This window comes from Alternaria metachromatica (genome assembly GCF_023757995.1).
Source record: "Alternaria metachromatica strain BMP 0045 chromosome Unknown scaffold_11, whole genome shotgun sequence".
In the NCBI taxonomy this organism is placed as follows: Eukaryota; Fungi; Ascomycota; class Dothideomycetes; order Pleosporales; family Pleosporaceae; genus Alternaria; species Alternaria metachromatica.
The window spans coordinates 457289-475757 of NW_026055502.1; the positions used below are offsets into that span (position 1 = coordinate 457289).

The 18469-nt window shown below is 53.1% G+C and overlaps 9 protein-coding genes across 9 annotated transcripts; 5 read left to right on the top strand and 4 right to left on the bottom strand.

Annotated features, from left to right (window-relative positions):
• Positions 1-147: 147 nt before the first annotated feature.
• Positions 148-1158, top strand: J4E83_005598 (uncharacterized protein; the record flags this gene model as incomplete). Its single annotated transcript, XM_049332516.1, has 2 exons — positions 148-279; positions 328-1158. 2 exons carry the CDS (start codon positions 148-150, stop codon positions 1156-1158), a joined length of 963 nt encoding a protein of 320 aa, XP_049188324.1.
• A 127-nt stretch (positions 1159-1285) lies between these two features.
• On the bottom strand, positions 1286-2053 carry J4E83_005599 (uncharacterized protein; the record flags this gene model as incomplete). The annotated part of the gene is made up of 2 exons (XM_049332517.1): positions 1286-2016; positions 2050-2053. The coding sequence occupies 2 exons, from the start codon at positions 2051-2053 to the stop codon at positions 1286-1288; spliced, it is 735 nt and encodes a 244-aa protein (XP_049188325.1).
• Positions 2054-2731: 678 nt separating this feature from the next.
• On the bottom strand, positions 2732-3349 carry J4E83_005600 (uncharacterized protein; the record flags this gene model as incomplete). Its single annotated transcript, XM_049332518.1, has 1 exon — positions 2732-3349. One exon carries the CDS (start codon positions 3347-3349, stop codon positions 2732-2734), a length of 618 nt encoding a protein of 205 aa, XP_049188326.1.
• Positions 3350-3777: 428 nt separating this feature from the next.
• J4E83_005601 (uncharacterized protein) lies at positions 3778-5375 on the bottom strand (the record flags this gene model as incomplete). Its single annotated transcript, XM_049332519.1, has 3 exons — positions 3778-4148; positions 4317-4856; positions 4910-5375. The coding sequence occupies 3 exons, from the start codon at positions 5373-5375 to the stop codon at positions 3778-3780; spliced, it is 1377 nt and encodes a 458-aa protein (XP_049188327.1).
• A 1179-nt stretch (positions 5376-6554) lies between these two features.
• J4E83_005602 (uncharacterized protein) lies at positions 6555-7761 on the top strand (the record flags this gene model as incomplete). Its single annotated transcript, XM_049332520.1, has 3 exons — positions 6555-6591; positions 6641-6887; positions 6936-7761. The coding sequence occupies 3 exons, from the start codon at positions 6555-6557 to the stop codon at positions 7759-7761; spliced, it is 1110 nt and encodes a 369-aa protein (XP_049188328.1).
• A 1285-nt stretch (positions 7762-9046) lies between these two features.
• On the top strand, positions 9047-9396 carry J4E83_005603 (uncharacterized protein; the record flags this gene model as incomplete). Its single annotated transcript, XM_049332521.1, has 2 exons — positions 9047-9194; positions 9242-9396. The coding sequence occupies 2 exons, from the start codon at positions 9047-9049 to the stop codon at positions 9394-9396; spliced, it is 303 nt and encodes a 100-aa protein (XP_049188329.1).
• A 681-nt stretch (positions 9397-10077) lies between these two features.
• On the top strand, positions 10078-12157 carry J4E83_005604 (uncharacterized protein; the record flags this gene model as incomplete). The annotated part of the gene is made up of 2 exons (XM_049332522.1): positions 10078-10114; positions 10233-12157. The coding sequence occupies 2 exons, from the start codon at positions 10078-10080 to the stop codon at positions 12155-12157; spliced, it is 1962 nt and encodes a 653-aa protein (XP_049188330.1).
• Positions 12158-12607: 450 nt separating this feature from the next.
• On the bottom strand, positions 12608-13804 carry J4E83_005605 (uncharacterized protein; the record flags this gene model as incomplete). Its single annotated transcript, XM_049332523.1, has 5 exons — positions 12608-12641; positions 12693-13282; positions 13343-13499; positions 13548-13683; positions 13786-13804. 5 exons carry the CDS (start codon positions 13802-13804, stop codon positions 12608-12610), a joined length of 936 nt encoding a protein of 311 aa, XP_049188331.1.
• A 353-nt stretch (positions 13805-14157) lies between these two features.
• Positions 14158-17151, top strand: J4E83_005606 (uncharacterized protein; the record flags this gene model as incomplete). The annotated part of the gene is made up of 1 exon (XM_049332524.1): positions 14158-17151. One exon carries the CDS (start codon positions 14158-14160, stop codon positions 17149-17151), a length of 2994 nt encoding a protein of 997 aa, XP_049188332.1.
• Between the last annotated feature and the right edge of the window lie 1318 nt (positions 17152-18469).

An 18469-nucleotide genomic window follows, 5' to 3' on the forward strand; every position in this document is an offset into this window, starting at 1 on the left:
GATCCTCGCGCCTTCCCGCCGCCAGTCAACGTCATGCCTCGGCTAGCCCGCCGCGGTTCTCATCGGCCTGAGGAAATGTCGTTCTTCATCACATGTTTGATCGCGCATCTTTCACAATTCGTGCAATCCTTCGATTAAATACACACGATGTTTTCCGTAGCCTCAAAACAAGTCGCTCGTTGCGCTGTACGGCAGCAATGCCGTGCCTTCAGCTCAACTCCCTCTGTCGGTGCTGCCGCTGAGGTCAAGAAGCTGGGTGTTATTGGAGCAGGCCAGATGGTATGCATCAATGCACCAACCCTACAGCTGTCAATCTAACATGATCAGGGCCTCGGAATAGCTCTTGTAGCAGCACAGAGGGCCTCAGTACCGGTCCGGTTGATTGACAACTCCCAAGCATCAATCGACAAAGGTCTGAAGTTTGCGGACAAGCTACTCGAAAAGGATGTTGGAAAGGGCAGAATCTCGAAAGATGACGCCGCAGCGGCAAGAGAGCGATTGACTTCCAGCACATCAATGGACGATCTGTCAGACGTCGACTTCGTTATCGAGGCCGTACCAGAGATCCCAGACCTAAAGCACAAGATCTTTTCGCAACTCGCGCAAATCTGCCCATCGCACGCCATCCTAGCCACCAACACCTCGTCCATATCGATTACCAAGATCGCGGCGAGCACTACCACCGACCCAACAGATCTCTCGGCTTCATCACGCGTCATCAGCACACACTTCATGAACCCAGTACCCATCCAGAAGGGCGTCGAGATTATCACCGGTCTTCAGACCTCGCAAGCTACCGTCGAAACCGCAATCGCGTTTTGCGAGAAGATGGGAAAGATACCGTCCAAGTCCGCCGACAGCCCCGGTTTCCTTGCAAACCGTATCCTTATGCCGTACATCAACGAGGCTGTTATTTGCCTTGAGACGGGTGTAGGTGCCAAGGAGGACATTGACAGCATCATGAAGAATGGAACGAATGTACCTATGGGTCCACTGCAACTAGCGGACTTCATTGGCATTGACACTTGCCTGGCGATCATGCAGGTCTTGTACCATGACACGGGTGATTCCAAGTACAGGCCCGCAGTGCTGCTCAAGAAGATGGTCGATGCAGGCTGGCTAGGAAAGAAGAGTGGTAAAGGATTTTACGATTACTAGAAGAAAGAATATGAAAACGCAGACACTATCGCGCACAATCGTATATCTGTGCTCCGAAGTCATGCCCTGCAACCCGTCGCGCCCATGACATAGCCTGAAGGTGCCCTCCATCAAATCTCATGAGCCCTCATACCCCCAAGCCTGTTAACCATCGAACATCATCCTCCGAGAAGTCACCCATATGGTCACCCATATTTGGGATCTCTGTCTTCATCGAAGGTCCACCGTTAATCTCCATCTCATCCTCATGCCCGGCACCCATCAGCGGCACCGCCGCTCTCGCCAAGCACATAAGCTCACGCTCCATCTCCTCTTCCTCTTCCCTCCCACTACAAACAGCCCAAGTCCCCTTCCCCCACAACTTCTCCTTCAACCAAGCCATCTTCCCCCTCTTCACATCATCCTCTTCCATCTCTGCCTTCAAGCCAGTCCCAAACTCCAGCTCGCCCCTCGCCCCTCTCTCTTCATCATCCAACTCCACGCCACTGAGTCCCAGATCGCCCATGTCTTCACATTTGTGGATGAGCGGCGTAACACCTAGTTTCACTGACTCCAGAAAGTGGGAATTGCGTATGTTATTTCTGGCTTTCTGCGCGGTGGGGAAATAGTAGGTTTTATTGGCGGGTGTGCGTAGTTGCGCTCGCGTTCTGAAATGTTTGAAGAAGGGTTTCTTCTTCTGCGCTGCGCTGGTGTTTGGCGGCGGCTGTAGGAGTGATTGGGGTGTTGGGAGGTATTGGGTTTTGGCATGGTTTTGCGTGGGTGGGTGAATGGTGAGGCGGCATCCACGCTTGGGCTTCTTTGGCGATGGTGTTTTGGGGGGATGGATGATGAGGCGGCATTTACGTTTGGGCTTCGCGGCTGATGGTGTGGTGGGTGGTGATGCTTCCTCACCCATTTGAGGAGGCGAGTTTGCGACCATGCGGCCGGGCGAGAGGAAATGCTTCATGATGCTTGATTTTACGGTTTTGTATTGGTGTTGGTTGGTTTAATTGGGATTCAACTCTCTTTGCGGAATTTTGATGTAGAGGTTTGGTGTGATGGTATGGTCTTTGGAAATGGACATGGACATAATTTATCTATACCGCTAGCTCGGTATAAAATATGTGAGCGCGCATGGAAACCAAAGTGCACACATGGTAAGCAGAACTAGTCATAGCAGTACCATAGTTGCATTGCTGAGATATTACATTTCTTGCCATATACATCCTACATCACTGGCCGAGGACCTCGAAGTGGACACTCACGTACAACAATATCTGGTACCATGGTTGCGTCGCGCGGGAGTACTACATGTATCTACCATATACACTTTTTATCACTGGTCACAAATGTCGAAGTGGACCCTTATGTGTAATCAAGTACCATAGTTGCCTTGACTAGTCTACATTTTTTTACCCCAACACCGCCAATCAGCCAAACCCTTAAAATAATCGCAATGCTTCCCAGCGGCAATCGTCGCAGTCACTGAGCCCAAACGCCGTACTCCCCAAAACAAATGCCGCAGTCCCCAACCCAATGTCGTAATATGCTCATCAACCGCTCGACTCGGAGCCCACCACCGCACCCTGACTCATCACACTCCATCCTGCCCAGTGGACTCCGCGAACCCACTCGTCTTCGCCTTCCTCTTGCGCTTGAGACTTTTGCGGTCACGAGGTTTTCCATTTGACGAGAAAGCTTCCTTCGCTAATTCTTTGGCGTACGCACTTTCTGTGATTTTCCTGTTTGGCTCCAAAAGTGCGGCAACTCTGACTTGTTCGCGGTGCTCGGCTTGTATTTGACTGAGTGGCTTTGGCAGCTTTTGTTCCGGTTGAAGTGGGAGCGTTGCCAGTAAAGCGTCGACACGGGCGGACCTGTTGATTGGCGGTCTGATGATGTTGTCTGACGGTGCTGCAGTTCCGTCGGTGTAATGCCTCATAAGCTTATTGTTGTAGGCAGCGTTGATCTCTTTTAGCTGAGGCGGGGGCCTTTGAAGATTGGGTACCCAGCGTTTTGCAGCGGCTTTTCGGAGCTTGAGCTTGCGCGATTCCTCTTTGGAGATGTCGAGCTGAGGGATTTCGAGCTTGCTTTGATCTGCTGCTTTGATTGATTCTGCTGCCTTCATCTCTGCTTTGCGCGGCATCGGTCTTTTGCGCGGTCGGACGTCCTCTTTGGGGGTCTCTTGCTGCGGCATCTCAAGCTTCAGACGCATTGTAAGAAAAAACTAAATACCCTGCAGTCTACGTTGACGTTGTGTCACCCACTCTGCACGCTTTTGACTTGATGTAGTCTGCAGACCTGTTCAGTTTTAAAACTCCCTTTGTGTAGAGTGGGTATCTCGATTGGTGAGGCGCTGCGGGAGAGGTAAGCGAGTGTTGTAAGGAATCTTGAGCCTAGACACTGTGAGTAGGAGACTAGGAGTCTTGTACCAATATTTTAGCATTGTGAGGCATTTATAAGATATGAGCGTGGGGTGACTAGCGTTTCGAGTCATCGAGGTGAAGTTTGTAAGCATACTTAGGTACAATGAAAGCCTACATTGTTACCACTCGCGACCTATACATCCTTGGCATGCCGCAGGCTCCCACATAGCAATTGAAGGACATGCTTCCAGTGCGCCTATAGATATCTCCTTCACCATCACTCTTCCTCACTCTCATCCTCGTCTCTCACCTTCTCGCAGCCACAAGGCCACAAGTGATTGACGGCATAGCCAGGGTACTTCTTTGTGAACTCATCGTACCAAATTTGCCATGCATCCCATGTATCCTTGGTCTCAAGGTCGATTGTTATCCCCTGGTTCGGCTTCGGATAGTGTGGAAACTGCTCGTAAATCGTGCTGCGGAAGTTCTTGAACTCTGACCACTTGAGATAGTCGACCGGTTCAAATTGATGGCCCACGCCCGTGTGCCGGTCGTTGTCGGCTTGGAAGTCACCTTTGCGTCCGTGGTCTCCTTCTTTCAGATATGAAACGGAAGGAGATTGGTGCGACTTGGGAGCGCGATGTGGTACTAGGTAGCGTGTTAGCGAGGTGTGCTGTATGGAGCAAGCGGAGTGAACAGCCGAGATAATCTATGTTTGGACCGCCCCGGGAGGTATCCGATGGTTGTGAAGAAGTGCGCAGCGAATGGAACAACCCGCATTGCATCAGGAGTATCCAAAGAAAAGCTGTTACTTACTTGTGGTCTCATGGAAGTACGTCTCGCCCTTGCGATACCCTTTGCCAGATGTCGCTGTGAGCACGCGATCCTCATTACGTCCGCGAATGATTATCGAAGAGCGGTCGGGATCCAAAGGATTCATGCCAGTGGCCTGCATGAAAGCATCTTGGCGGGACCCTTTGGTGTTATATAGCGATGTTTGCCTTTCCGTTTGCGAAAGCGTCGGTATGTTGTAGTCGACGAGGGTGCCTGTGAACTCATCCTCAGCCGAATGTCCAGTATTAATAGCAGCCGTGTTTGTCAGTGCGTCACGCTTCTGCAACTTTGCGTGTGGCCGGCCGTCCGGTGGCTCATCAGGTGCGCTCCTCTTCCGGTGACTAGATTGACGGGAGGTACTACTGTCTTTGATCGTAATTGGCGAGTCATGTTTTCTGTTGACGGGTGTAGAGGGTGTATTGCCCTGTATTGGTGTTCTCACACTGGAAGATGTCGGGGTGGTGGGGGCTGGGAAGGAAACGGCGTCATCAGCATCATCGGTTTCTTCTTTGTCATCTGCGACTTAGACTGTCAGTATACCTGCGCGCATTCAATGCGATGAGAAAGAAACCTACTAGATAATGTCGACTTCGGATTGCGTCCAAGAGCAAGTGTCTCCTTCTCTTCGATCCAGTTCGCGAGCCTTGATTTCGCTAGTCCCTCGTCCTTCAGCTCTTGCCTCTTCTCCGCGCCTGCATACTGCTCTACAATATCAAGTAAGTCGTCCACGCTGTACTTGAGCAGACCCTTGGACAAGCGAGCGTACGGCCTCTTTTTGTTGCCCAAGCCGTCTTTGTTGTACAGTGGAATCTTCAAGCCGTTCGCCTCGTAGAACCTAGCCCCAGAAGCCCGCGTCGGTGTGGAAGGTGTAGCTGGGGTCGCACTTTTCGCCCTTGCCCTCGCAGTACTCTTCTGCTTTGGGGGACTGCTCGCGTGGGATTCAGGAGCTTTTTTCTTACCCTTTCCTTTGCCTTTCCTCGGCGTAGCCAAGTTCATGGCGCGCGCGACTTCGTTGTCGTCGATAATGTTCGTTCGGTCCATGATGTCGCTGAGTTAGATGATAGCTGCAATCCCTGAAGATGTGCGAAAGATTGGAGGAGCTAGAATGAGAAATCAAGCAATGTGAGATTGGTTGAGGAGCGAAATTATCCGTTTGTCTCTAACCCCATTCACAATGAAGTGAAGGCCGCGAATGCACCGCAGAGAAAGCCTGAGCTCTGCACAGTACACGCCTTCACTTTCGAAACGACCAAGTACCGCGCGCTCATAGGGCCCCTGAACAACCAATGAGCGAATCTTCATATGAGGGCGCGTGCAGTATTTTAACTGGCCGGGCACGGAAGAGTTGCGCTATGTGGACCATGTGAGCACAGAGCGATTGATAGACGTGATCAAACGGTGATCCTGAAAGCTGACAAAACTACAAAGAAATCGTGTTGACACAGTGCGACGATTGAAAACACCGAAAATCGAAGTACACACGTCCAAGGTGTGAAGCGATATTCTGAAGCTCGGGTAGCTTGCATGCTATCGCGTGTCGAATGTCAGCCTTGGAGTGTATCGCAACCATGGTTCTCGGTAGCTTGCTTGATGATCTGATCTTTTTCTCGTGCTGTCTGCCACGTCCTATAAGGGACATGACCTCGAGGCATTGACAGAACATGGAATGAGACCATAATGTATCCACGCTCTCTTTTCACTGACACGATATTTGTTCCGCCTACCTGCTGAGTCCAAGCATTGCAGATACTCCGTGGCGGGCGAAGTAATCCGAGGTTTACAAGGAGAAGAAGTAAGGGATAATAACGTGATCGAGATACGGAGCAGTGGCATAAGTTAGTGTACAGCCTTTGATGAATTCGCTAGAGCGTCTGATGCGTCACCGCAGTACCGTGTTTGTCGGTGGAGGCTGACCGTTCTGCCGTGGACATACTACGATATAGTGTAGACGACCATTATCGCGTGTATTCAAAACCATAGGCCAGGGCATGTTGTGATGGAAAGTCATAATCTGGAGTTGGGACGTCTCGCATCGCAGAGTCGAAGTTGGCAAAGAGTTGCGGTCGGCGTGCCACGTGAGACAAGGCGGAACCGACCGCCGATCTAAAGGAGCCGAGGCATACCCGCCTCCAGCTTTCGGATCGTCATTTCGCGACTCTCCAGTTCCATCACCAACTTCGACCTGCGCGTGCTACTGGCATTGCGTATCGTGCAGTCAACATGGTCCGCGAGGATATAATACAGTCGGCGGTGTCTTGTAGGTTGACGCACGACACGTTCTACGCGACGACACTAACAGCCGCCAGTCCTCCAGGACCCGTCCGTTGCCAGCGCACCCCTTGAGAAGCGCATCGCTTTCCTGCAGTCCAAGAACCTCACACAAGAAGAAGTCGATGTCTCGCTCGCGCGTGCAGCCGAAGACCCCAGTTATGCTTCATCGCCTCCACCCCAGACATCCGCAGTAGCCAGCAATGCGTACAGACCACCACCGGCAGCCCCGTATGGGAGCTATCCGCCCCAACAATACTGGCAACCGCCTCCGCCGCCCCCGGAGTAAGCATAGAGATTACCTACGTCCGGTTCCGATGCTGACAGATACAGACCGCCGAAACGCGACTGGCGCGACTACTTCATCATGGCGACCGTCATGGGCGGTGTAGGCTACGGCCTCTACTTCACAGCGAAACGATACGTTCTACCCCTGATACAACCACCTACGCAACCCCAGCTGGAGCAAGACAAGGCTTCAGTCGACGAATCCTTCAAGCGCGCGTTCGATCTCCTCGAGCAACTCAACACCGACACAACCGCTCTCAAGGCATCGGAAGAGGCACGGACAACAAGACTGGATGACGCGCTTGGCGAGGTGGAGAGTGTCCTGACGAGCCTCAAGGAGTCGTCGAAGAGACAGGGAGACGACAACAGACGTATCGAGGATGACGTCCGCGGCTTGAGGGACTTGATTCCGAAGGCATTGGACTCACAGAAGGAGTCCACCGACAAGAGGCTGCAGGAGCTGTCAACTGAGCTGAAGAGCCTGAAGACGTTGATTGGCAACAGGATGAGCTCTCCGGCACCACCACGCCCACAGAGCACCTCGGGCTACTACGGACAAGCGCAGTCGCAGACACCCAACACAAACGGCACACCCGCTGCTTCGGCATCGACACCCCAGCCGTCGTCTACTCCTGCGCCCAGTGAGCAGACCAACGGCACGAGCGCTACCGAGACCCAGACAAATGGTAGCGCAACGCCCGCGCCCACTCCTAACGCTGCCACCGAGAAGCCTCTCCCTGCGTACGGTAGGCCCTCGCCGGGACGCGCTGCTATCCCAGCATGGCAAATGGCTGCCGCGAAGAAGACCGAGGAGGCGAAGAAGGACACGAGCGAGAGCGGAACTGCGGTCGATGCCGGAGCCAGTGCGTAGAATGATCGTAGCTGTATTATCTGAGAAACGTTGTGCATCTTTGGCGTAGTTATTCTGCTATGTATTATTTGGATAGGGACAAACTCATGGTTACGCTTTGAAAATCATAATCTCTGTGGACTGCAATGTGACGCCTTGGAAATGCGACGTCCTACTTGCGACAATGGATTACCATGCAATTAGCTAGGGTTCTGCGTATATTCACCCTTGACCTACCTAGAGCACGACTGCGCATGCACGCAGTATTAGCGTCCTAGTTATCGCTAAAAGAGAATGCATGTGCATCTTGAATGCGATGATGTGGTCGCTCAACTGCTCGTATCCCTACCCCTAACGCAGGCTAAGTCGCTTCTGGGCCATCGTGATGTCGTGACGTCGCGATGTCGCGTCTCGCGTCAGTGCTCCCACCTAACGTCGACCAGCCATCTCAAAACAAACTTCCAGCCTCCAGCGTCATCGACATTGCACACAATCCGATATCTCATGCACGATCGATCTCGCCAATCTGTAGCTCAGACAAGAGGCTCCACAATCCCCTGACGCTACGCTTGTGTTGACGTCGACTGTCACCCTCTTTCGGCTGCAGGTGCGATGCTAGCTCTGGGTCCATGGGCTATCGTGCTGTTCCTTGCATGACGGGTGTTCATTCCCCGTGCCATTGTGGAGGTATGACGCAGTCCTGTGGATTGTCATGATAGACTGTATTGACGTCTGCGTGGCTTTGCATAGCATCAATGGCACCGTAGAAGCACTCGCGCACTGCCAGTCATCCAGAAAGAGAAGGAACTGTGGACGGCTGTGTGAAATGCGTTGCATTGGCCTGCAGCACCACCACAGTATGACGCGGCGACTCTCACGTCTGCTAGTCATTGCATCGCATACCTCCGACAAGCGCAATCAGCTCCCGCCTCTAGGAAGGGACCCGCTTCCCGGATCGCCATATGCCTATCCCCTTTCCAGTGCACATCAATCCCATGCTGGTGTGGCGCTTTGTGGAGGGCAGTATGGCATTCTGGACTATGCGGTCATAACTGTGATCGCGGTATGGGATCTAGATCGCGGCCCTGCCTCCCTATCGTTTCGAACACCTTGTTGCATCAGAGGCTTGAGAGGACATGGCCTACACCATGACGTAGCATCTCTGTTCACATCGTCTACATAAGGAGGTAATCCCATCTTCTTTCTTCTACATCAACACATCATCACATCTCAATCAACTACTCTCGTCTTCAATACTTCCACCACTACATCCACTACCCAAACCAACAACATCAACACCATCATCATGAGCTCCAGCGAGATCCCCAACGGCAACGCCATGGACAACGACTACAAGTCCCGTACTGGCCAGACCGAGATTCCCGTTCAGAACGACGAGGCGCCTGTCGAGGCGACCGAGTACACAAACGGTGGTGACTCTGACGCTCAGCTCGGTATGTACACCAACAGTCATAGTTGGTACCATACTAACGTGATCTAGAACGTGATGAGAAGGACGCCATCGACAAGAGCAACATCCTCGACGAACGCACACGTGGAGCCACCAAGAAGTCTGGCACCTACACCGAGCCTGGTGATGAGGAGGGTCTTGGTGCTGCTGCCGATGGCTCTGACGGTACCTCTGCTACCCGATAGAGTGTGATACCCTAGGAAGAAAGAGCAGGAAGTTAATAGCGTGTCTTCATCAAATTGATATCCCATTTATTTGAACTATCGTCTCATTTCCATGCTTGTGTAGTCCATATTTATTATCCACTTTTCCGGACGCTGTCCAATGTTCATCATTGGTAACTGACATTTGCACGGAGCGTTGAATGTCGTAAGCATATCTACTATCATAGGCGTACTTTGACGAGCTCTGTAAGATGATATTTCACCATTCTGCTCATTGAGCATTGAACCCTTCCCCATCTTTCGCGCCTGCCTATTCTGGATATCCGACCAGCAACGTGTTGACCCTTGCAAGCAACCTTCTTTACTATCGTTATGTCTCGAGGTGCCTTCTCCTACTATACCCGCCAACCCAATCGAAATGTTCGCTTTCACTTTCACCACCTCATACGCAGGGTCTTCCCGCATGGTCTTAGCTCAGCTGCCGTTTGCTGTGGGGTCATACGTGGATCGCAAGTCACTTGCGATCACCACCAAACTGCCTGATTGTCATAAAGGAATAACCGTGTGATGTACCCGCGCTACTTCCGTGACTTGGTGCTGTCACTTTCTCAATCTGCATCTGCGATTGTCGCGACGCTGTTGTGACATCACGTAACAACCCACCGCCAACGCACACGATTACCCGTCTGAGCAAGCGCAACGATGGCGGGGAGAGGAAATGCAAAGACTATCGCAAATGGTAAGCTCCTAAGTTCCGTCGAGCGAGTATGATGTAACGATCGCTACTTCCTGAAGTAGTCACCAAGCTTGGTCGAACCCGCTTACAGCACAAGATCTCTATACTGATCGCATCGTAGAGCGCGCAGCCCGAATCAAAGCTACCAAGCAGCGCGTCTTCATCTCCGGACTAAAGGGCGATCACACGCTCGAAACAGGCGTCGCGTACCACTACCGAGGCCACTTCATCTACGCCTATCCCGTCGGTAACCCGATCGAGCCGGTGCCCTTCTCGACCAAAAAGGGCATCAACATCGTAGGGGTCGTTACAGACCAAGCACCGCTCTACGATTCCAAGAAACCGGATCTCGTTCTTGAAAGCACTGTTGCTGCTTTGCAGAGGTCTTGTGTTCACGAGTGGGAATGGCAGAAGGAGCAGGAGGAGATCAAGAAGCAAGAGACGAAGAAGGCGCTGGAAGAGGAGAAAGCCGGAGAGAGGAAGACGGGAAGCAAGGTCGAGACTGAGACTCTAAAAGGCAGCGCAAAGGACATTGATGCTGCTGTAACCCCCAAGGCAAGCGCGCAGGACCCGTTACCCAGTCAGGCTCCTTCACGTGTCCCATCCTTCACGAGACTGCTAGTACCCTCACAAGTATCTTCGAACCTCGGCTCACGATCCACTTCTCGCTCTCGACCAGCACCACCTCACCGTACCTCATCTTCCTCAGCCAACGTCCCACGCATCGGCACCGTCGAAGCTCCTCCCACCACCAGCGACTCTTCACAAAGCTTCTTCCCATCAACAAGCTACACACCGCACGACCGCGGCCACTACCTCGCGTACTCCGCCCCCGGTTCACGCAACGCTTCCGTAGACAACACGCCCTTCGTCTCACGCCCCGTATCGCCAACCCACCAGCACGGTCTCAGCATCCGCAACGGCCAAAGCCATACCTCACTCCGACCCATAGCGAGCACCTCACGTTTGAACCAGCTCCTAGCCGCGGAAGGGATCCGGCGATCCCTAAGCCCGCTCACAGATGTTGCCGAAGGAGGAAGTGGAAGTGGAACTGCGCCTCACCACGCTCCACAATGGCAAGAAGAAGACATGGTAGCCAACCTCTCCGTGTCACAGGGCTGGATGGATCCCTCCGATATTTCCGCCTTCGTAGAAACTGTTTCACGTCGGCCTACTCCTTCGCCATCTAGGCTCTCGTCACGCTCGCACACGCCGTCTAGGTTTCGGAGTAGCAGTCCACGAGATACTTCGCCTGATGACGGTGGTGGAAGTGGTTTGTATCTCCATGGTCTAGGTCATCCTGATGTAATTCGCAAGTCCAGGGCTCAGACGAGGGAGAATAGTCCGTTCCGTGCACCTGACTATCGGTCGAAGGAGAGTGCGGTGTATTTGAGGGGGTTGGCGCAGAGGGATTATGAGACGGGCGATACGGGGTATGAGTTGAATGCCCCTGCTAGACAAGAGGGTGGTGGACATCCGGCGAGCAGTGTTCAGTCATCGAGGGCGCAGACTCCCATCGGACAGGTACCCGTCGGTTTACGTGGAGGCTCAGATCAGCAGCGCGACACCACACTGCCATTCAGCTTCCCACCGGCCCGTGCACCAGATACATCTTCTTTCCCCGCGTTCATCGACCATGTTCCATCTCCCAGCTACATCGTCCAGGCCGAGAAGAAACCGCTAAACACCGGTCGACCGCGCGCCGCTTCGAAAGCCCTGAACGAAGCTTACAACGCCGCGAACCCATCTTCGACGCCTCGACCTGTCTTCTCGTTTCCCTCGCCTGACGAGCAGACGGAGGGCAACGACACCGGTGTCAATGCGGATCGTGGTGCCGATACTGAGAACGCAGTCTTCACCGCCCGTTGTCCAATCCACTCCGAGTCGTGCAACGGTCAGGATGTAGTACATACATACATAACAGAGCGTGCTAGGAACGGCGCTGGATTCAAAGATTTGTTTCCGACGATTGAGTGTGAGGATGGGAGGGTGATGGTGGACTGGGCGAGGATGAAGGATGAGGAGATGGAGAAGTTGAGGGCGTGATGGGAGTCAGCTGATGGGGTTCATCGACTACTCTGATAAGGAAAGTATGGAAAGAGGGAATGATTGACGTGGTAATGGAATGGAACACATGTGGAAGGGAAAACACATTGTACGATACATACACAGACATACAAGCGAGATGCAAACTGGATAAGTAGTAGGTCATGTACGGACCTCAATTCAGTATAGGAATACAGCAACGAAACAGACACCGATAACATGAGGAGACAAAGAACAACCATTGTGATACCGACCCAAAGAAACGGCCTGCCAACACTAGGATTGTACTTGTCCTGATCCCACGAAACACAACTTTTCCTCATAAACACGACGCTCTCCTGGGTATCTCTACTGTTTCAACAATACACTCCCCGTGACACCCCGCTAACGCCTCGATACGGACTGACAAGATTGTTCGGTAACGCGTGCTGCTCTTCGTGCGAGGGGAATTTACTCGTCGGCTGCGACAGCCTTCTTGCGGCCCCTATGAACAATTAGTCATGAACATACTGGTGTCTCGTTCGATGAAACGTACCTCTTCTGGGGGACCTTCTTAGGCGCGGGAGCTTCCTCCTCGACGTCACTATCAGCCTCAGGCTCGACCTTGGCGGCAGCAGCCTTCTTGCCTCGGGCTTTCTTGGGCGCGGGAGCGTCCTCAGCCATATCCTCGTCCTCATCTACCGGCTCTTGCTTGGGCGCAGCCTTCTTGCCGCGGGCCTTCTTGGGGGCAGGGGCCTCGTCCTCGCTGTCGTTGTACTTGGGGGCGTTCTTGGTCCTGCCGCTGGCACGAGCCTTCTTGGCCGGAGGAGCTGCCTCTTCCTCGCCGCCGTCTTCTTCCTCAGCGACCTCTTTCTTGGCTGGCCGACCACGCTTCTTCGGGGCGGGAGCTGGCGCATCCTCCTCCTCTTCATCCTTGACCTTCTTGGCTTTGGGGCCGCGCTTCTTCGGGGCTGGCGCAGGCGCGTCCTCCTCGTCTTCGTCTTTGACGGCGTTCTTCTTGCCCTTGGCTGCGGGCTTCTTCTTAGGTTTCTCGTCCGCGTCATCGCCGTCCTCGTCGTCAGCCTTCTTGGCTTTCTTCGCTCGAGGCTTCTTAGCGCCTGGTCGGTTATATTCAACATCCTTAGGCTGACGATGTCAGTAAAGCTGAGTCTGAGTATTTCGTTGAGATGGTGTGAAGATACTTACATGCGTGCAGTCGGCATCTGGGATGTGGCCGTTCTCTAGCGCGAACTTGACCGACTCCTGGAACTCTGCAGGCAACTCGTCGTAGCCGTCGACCATGTCAGTGTCGCCTCCGGACACCTCGATCAGGTTCTCGATCTGCTTGGGGGTAACGCATCCCCTGGACACATCAGTAAATTTGCTGGAAGACAGAGAATGGCAGACCTACCAATGGCGGTATTGCCAGCTGACATGCTCATGGATGGTGACCTGAACCGCAAAGCGGAACTGGCCCTTTGTGATCTTTGAGCCAGCTTCTTTGCATTCCTTGACTTGACAGCCAGCGCGGTTGTTAGGGGAAACCTCTAATGTATGGTTAGTCTAGTCCGGAGTTGCGTAAAACAGTATATATTTCATAGATAGGTAGACGGTTGACTGCGTAGGACTTGGGATTATTGAGTACTTACCGACGCGATAGACACCCATAGTCGCGGTACGTCAGTGTGCTGTGTGGTTGGTAGGGGTTGAGCTGCAATAATTTGCGAACACGCGCGGAAGTAGTCGCTTATGTATGCGAACGTCTTAGGCTGCGACGGTCAATGTGTCCAGTCTTGGTTCAACTGCTGGAAATGTCGCGAAATGTTTGCGCGGGTCGACGCGTGAGGTCACTGGGGGGGGCGCTAGTGGCAGGCAGCCTGGAGCTCGGGCGCTGATCCCTGTCCGTCACTTTAGCGCGTCTCGGATCTGGAGAGTGCAGTTCGTCATGATCCCAGTCGGAAAAAGTCAAGACATGCCGCTGGCACGAGCATTCACCCTCACCCCTCGCCCGCCACCCCTCAATGAGCGCTGCGCATACATGTTTTCGCAGCGCCCTCTCACAGGCTTTCCGTCCGAACCCTCGTGGCATCGCTGCGCCCTGTTCTGTCGCCGCCTTCCTCGTTCCCGCCCTCGGTAGACGCTCGAAGCGCACCTTCACATCTGGGAAACGCCGCCCCACAGATGCTCAGTCACCAAGCCAGCTTTCGACGCAAGATGGAGAAGATGTGATTGTTCCAGTATATCCACCCAAGCCTAAGGAACGCATTCATTCATGCATACCCTACCCACCTCGGGAGGTCCGTGATGATGTCAACACATGGCTCGCTGCCATTGAGCCATTCCTTCCCAATTACTTGCGGCAAGAGACCGATGGGAACCCAGAGAAGCCGATAACGTCACTCGACCTCGCCCTTTTCATCAACAAGGCCCAGGATGCCTCTGTGGACGTTCTGAGCTACCTTGGGTTGGAGGCGGGGAAATGGCCAACGGTCATCTGGATGGTCAGGAAGCTCACGGAGGACGGGAAACGCTCGAACGACCTCACTGAAAACCTCGAGGAGTATGCAAACGCTGTCTTGCAAGGAGAAGAGCACCGGTCTATCAAGGAGCTAACTGAAAGTCCTATGCGCCTCCAACGAACCTTTCCGAATCGCAAGCTGCAGCGTACCCTAGACGATGTAACATCCGCTCCAGAGTCGATCCGATATCCGCACGTCCCTGTCAAGCGAGCCCTTGGACAGTTGTGGAGGAGCTTGGGGCACATGATATTGGCAGCTGCGGAGCAAGACCGTAGCGGGCAGGAGACTGTCATGCCGCGTGTCTTGGAGATGATTGCCTACCTGCACCATCTGGGTTTCATGCCTGACTCAGTCTACACATATCGAAATCCCCTGGACAAGCATGCACTTCAACAACCTCCGACCCTTCACATGCTTTCGACCAAGATCTTGACAGCCCTGTCTGACGCCACCTGGAATGCTCACGAAGCTTCCGTCAAGACTGCCAAGGATCGCGCAAATGCCCACTACTTCCTCGGCCATGAGATACCTGGGTCCCGCTACAAGGTTCAGGTCACAGAGGTGGCTCCGGAGCTATGGCTAGAGCTTTGTTTGTGGTCATGTTTACACGGGGGTTGGACACTCGATGGTGCTTACATCCTGGAGAAGATGGCAGCGAAGCAAGGGGACCGCAGCTGGGCGCTTATTAGCTGGAGGGAGATCATGGAAGCAGAGCAACAGAAAAAACCAGCACCACCAAGTCCATGGAACTTGGTTCCGATGAGCGGGAATGCTTTGCCACGTGCAGAAGACCGCGCCCGAACACGAAGGACGATAAGCAGCGAAGTCGTTACGGCTTTTGTCGATGGGCTCGTCAACCAGATGCGACTGGGAGTCGGAGCTCGTGGTGCTACACCAGAGAGCCTAGTCGCTTCTATCAAAACCTTGAAGAACTTCTTAGACAGGAACAACCTAAGTCTCGGTTCCTCAGCTTGGGATTCCATCATGGTCCGGCTTATCGAGTCCGGCGGCTTCGTACCAGAGAAGCGACCCGAGCTGCTCTTGCGCATCTTCGAGCTGGCTCCAGGGTTCGGCACTGAGGTAGGCGCTGCCAACGCATCTGCTTCTTCAAGTACCGAGGTACCCTACTTCTTTGAGCCAACCACTATTCCACTCAGCATATTGCACCGGGCCATGCGTGCTTTCATCAATAACGGTGACATCCAGGGAGCATTGACGACATTGTCCATGCTTCAACAACATACAGATGACAACAAACAAAAGTCTGTACAGGAGTTCTTCGAAATCCTTCGAAATAGTCCGCAGTTACGACAAGACGAGCCGTTCACAAGCCATCTTCCGCCAGTGGAGTTCCCAGCTTTTGAAAACAAGATTCCTATACCTCTCCTCGCGCGGTTGCTGGATCTGGTTACCGAGTCGAAGATGTACGACGTGGGCCGTTGGTTGCTGTTTTCCGATGATCTGGACGGGCCCATTATCGGTCGGGAGCTGCACAGTCATCGCAGCATGTCCGCATCCGTTGTTCGCTTTGGCACAATGGCTGGGGAAAACGAACTCGTCTTGGACGTGATCAAAAGCGCTGGAACTTGGAACGAGAAGCACCAGCAGCAGCGTATGCCGGCTGAAATCTTGATAGCCTTGCTGTGTTCTCAGATCAAGCTTCAGAACTGGGATACCATCAGAGGCATGCAAAAGTATGTGGAAGAAGCATCTACGTTTAGGCCGCGACCTATCATCATCTCAAGCTTTGCTGCAGAACTTCTCCGAACCTCAAATGGTCCCCACGAAGCAAAGACACGTGCTCAGGACTGCTTCACTGGACTGCTCTTTGCATGGGAACAGATGATACTCAGCAACATCCGCGAGGAACTGTACTGCACACTGTCCATACTATCAACTGTAGATGATGAGTGGAAAGATTACTGCGCCCGGTTCCTTTCATTCTCGTCCCGTCAAGCAGTCAATCTTTCCACAGATGACTTCAACCGCGTACTAAGCGGTGTGCTCGACGGATACGGCAGTGCCAAGGGCAAAGAGATCGTCGAGATATGGTGTCACCAGTCACGCAAGAGTTTTGAGCCCTACAGAGCTCCTGGTGGATTACCCACAGTGCCACAATATCGCGTCACCAAGAGCAAAGAATACGAAGATCGACCAGAAGACATTGAGATTGTCCAGGATGGTGGCGCCACGCTCATCCTACAGGGGCGAATCCACCCTAATCGACAGACGATCTGGGCCATCATTCGGAAGGTCCAAAACGAGGTGGAGCTCGAGGAAGGACGTGGCAACGGGTTATCTGAGGCCACGCGTGCAGAACTGCACGATACGCTCAAGTGGGCTGCGCAGATGCTGTACAATCTGGGCTTCGATCACGAGGATATCATTCGTGGTCTAGGCAGTCTTGCACCGCTTGCCAAGCTTGAGGCTCCTGCCTCGCCTAAAGATATCTTCAACGTCGAAGGCGCCGAGCCGACACTGGGAGAGAACACGTGAGCTGCTTACTGCCGCATTGACCAATCGCAACTACACCGTAACCGGCTCACGTGTCCTTCCAGGGACAGAGAGCAGCTAAGCGTTTGAAGTCCGCTATTTCGGCCACTTGCATATAGCCTACCGGACTCTTGTACATACATACATTTGCGTAATGCTACCTCGAAGAAGCATGGGCCCAAAGATGATGACATCTAAAAGTATGGGGACCCCTTGTCGAGTTTACCCCGTTGAAGAAAGTGAAGATATGTTGCGCGTGATCCAGATTTTCCGACCACAAACCCTGAGTGTGTTCGTCGCTTCTAGGCTCCACAGGTACTCCACCCTGTACCAAGCAAAGCCATGTCAACGGCGGCTCGGCCAGACCGACCTTTGGGCATCTGCTGGTTTGACCGACAACGTTGCAGTCAACAACCCAACAAAAGGAAATGTTGTCTTTTGATAACGGGCCTCTCTGCACCTACGAAAATCGACTAGATGGTGTGCCGCTGCAATAGCTAGCGTCTGGGGTATACTTGGGTGGTTAGACCAATGAAAAACCTGCTTTGCATGTATGTACTCCGTGTGTAGGTGTCCGCGGGCCAATGGGGAGCGCCCGACAGCCAATAGAAGTATATGCACATATGACATGTTGAAGATCGTGCAGTAAGCTCGAGAAAGAAAGTCTAGGGTGGGTGGGGGAGGCAGCCGGGAGGAGGTGTGGAGGCGGTGGAAGTCTCTTCTCTACATGTCTTCTGTATTCGGGCGTAAGCTCACAGCAGAACTTGGGCGTACCCAAGCATGTACATGAAGTTTGACATATTATGTAATGGTCGTAATTATCGTCGTCCGCAACCACACGGTGCAGTCTTGACACCTACAAAGTTTGGATGTACGTGGATGCTAACAAAATATTTACTCTTCAGGTACATGCGCGGACGCCCAGTAGCCAATGAAGAGCATATGCACATGTGACTTGTCGAAGATCTGGGTATTGAATCCTAGCTCCGGGCTCGAAGAAACTCGACCCAACCGGAACGCAGTGGATCGGCCCACCAATGCACCCCAAGCAAGGTAAAGCTCAGCCTCACAAAAAAAAGTTGACGCAAAAGTTAACGCAAGGTGTCCAAAATAAACAAAGCGGTTCAGCGGAGAAGGCTCCATAGTCATTGCACGGAAGAGGAAGATCAGAGCAAGCCCTGGAGGTAATTAATTCACATGTGCGATACACAGACGAGTGTCTCAGGGACAGACACCTGCATTGTGACAAGCAGGAGCGGCCCGCAAGTTGCTGTACCTTTACTGTTTGAGGCGCCGGCTACGTTTGCACCTCTTCACCGCT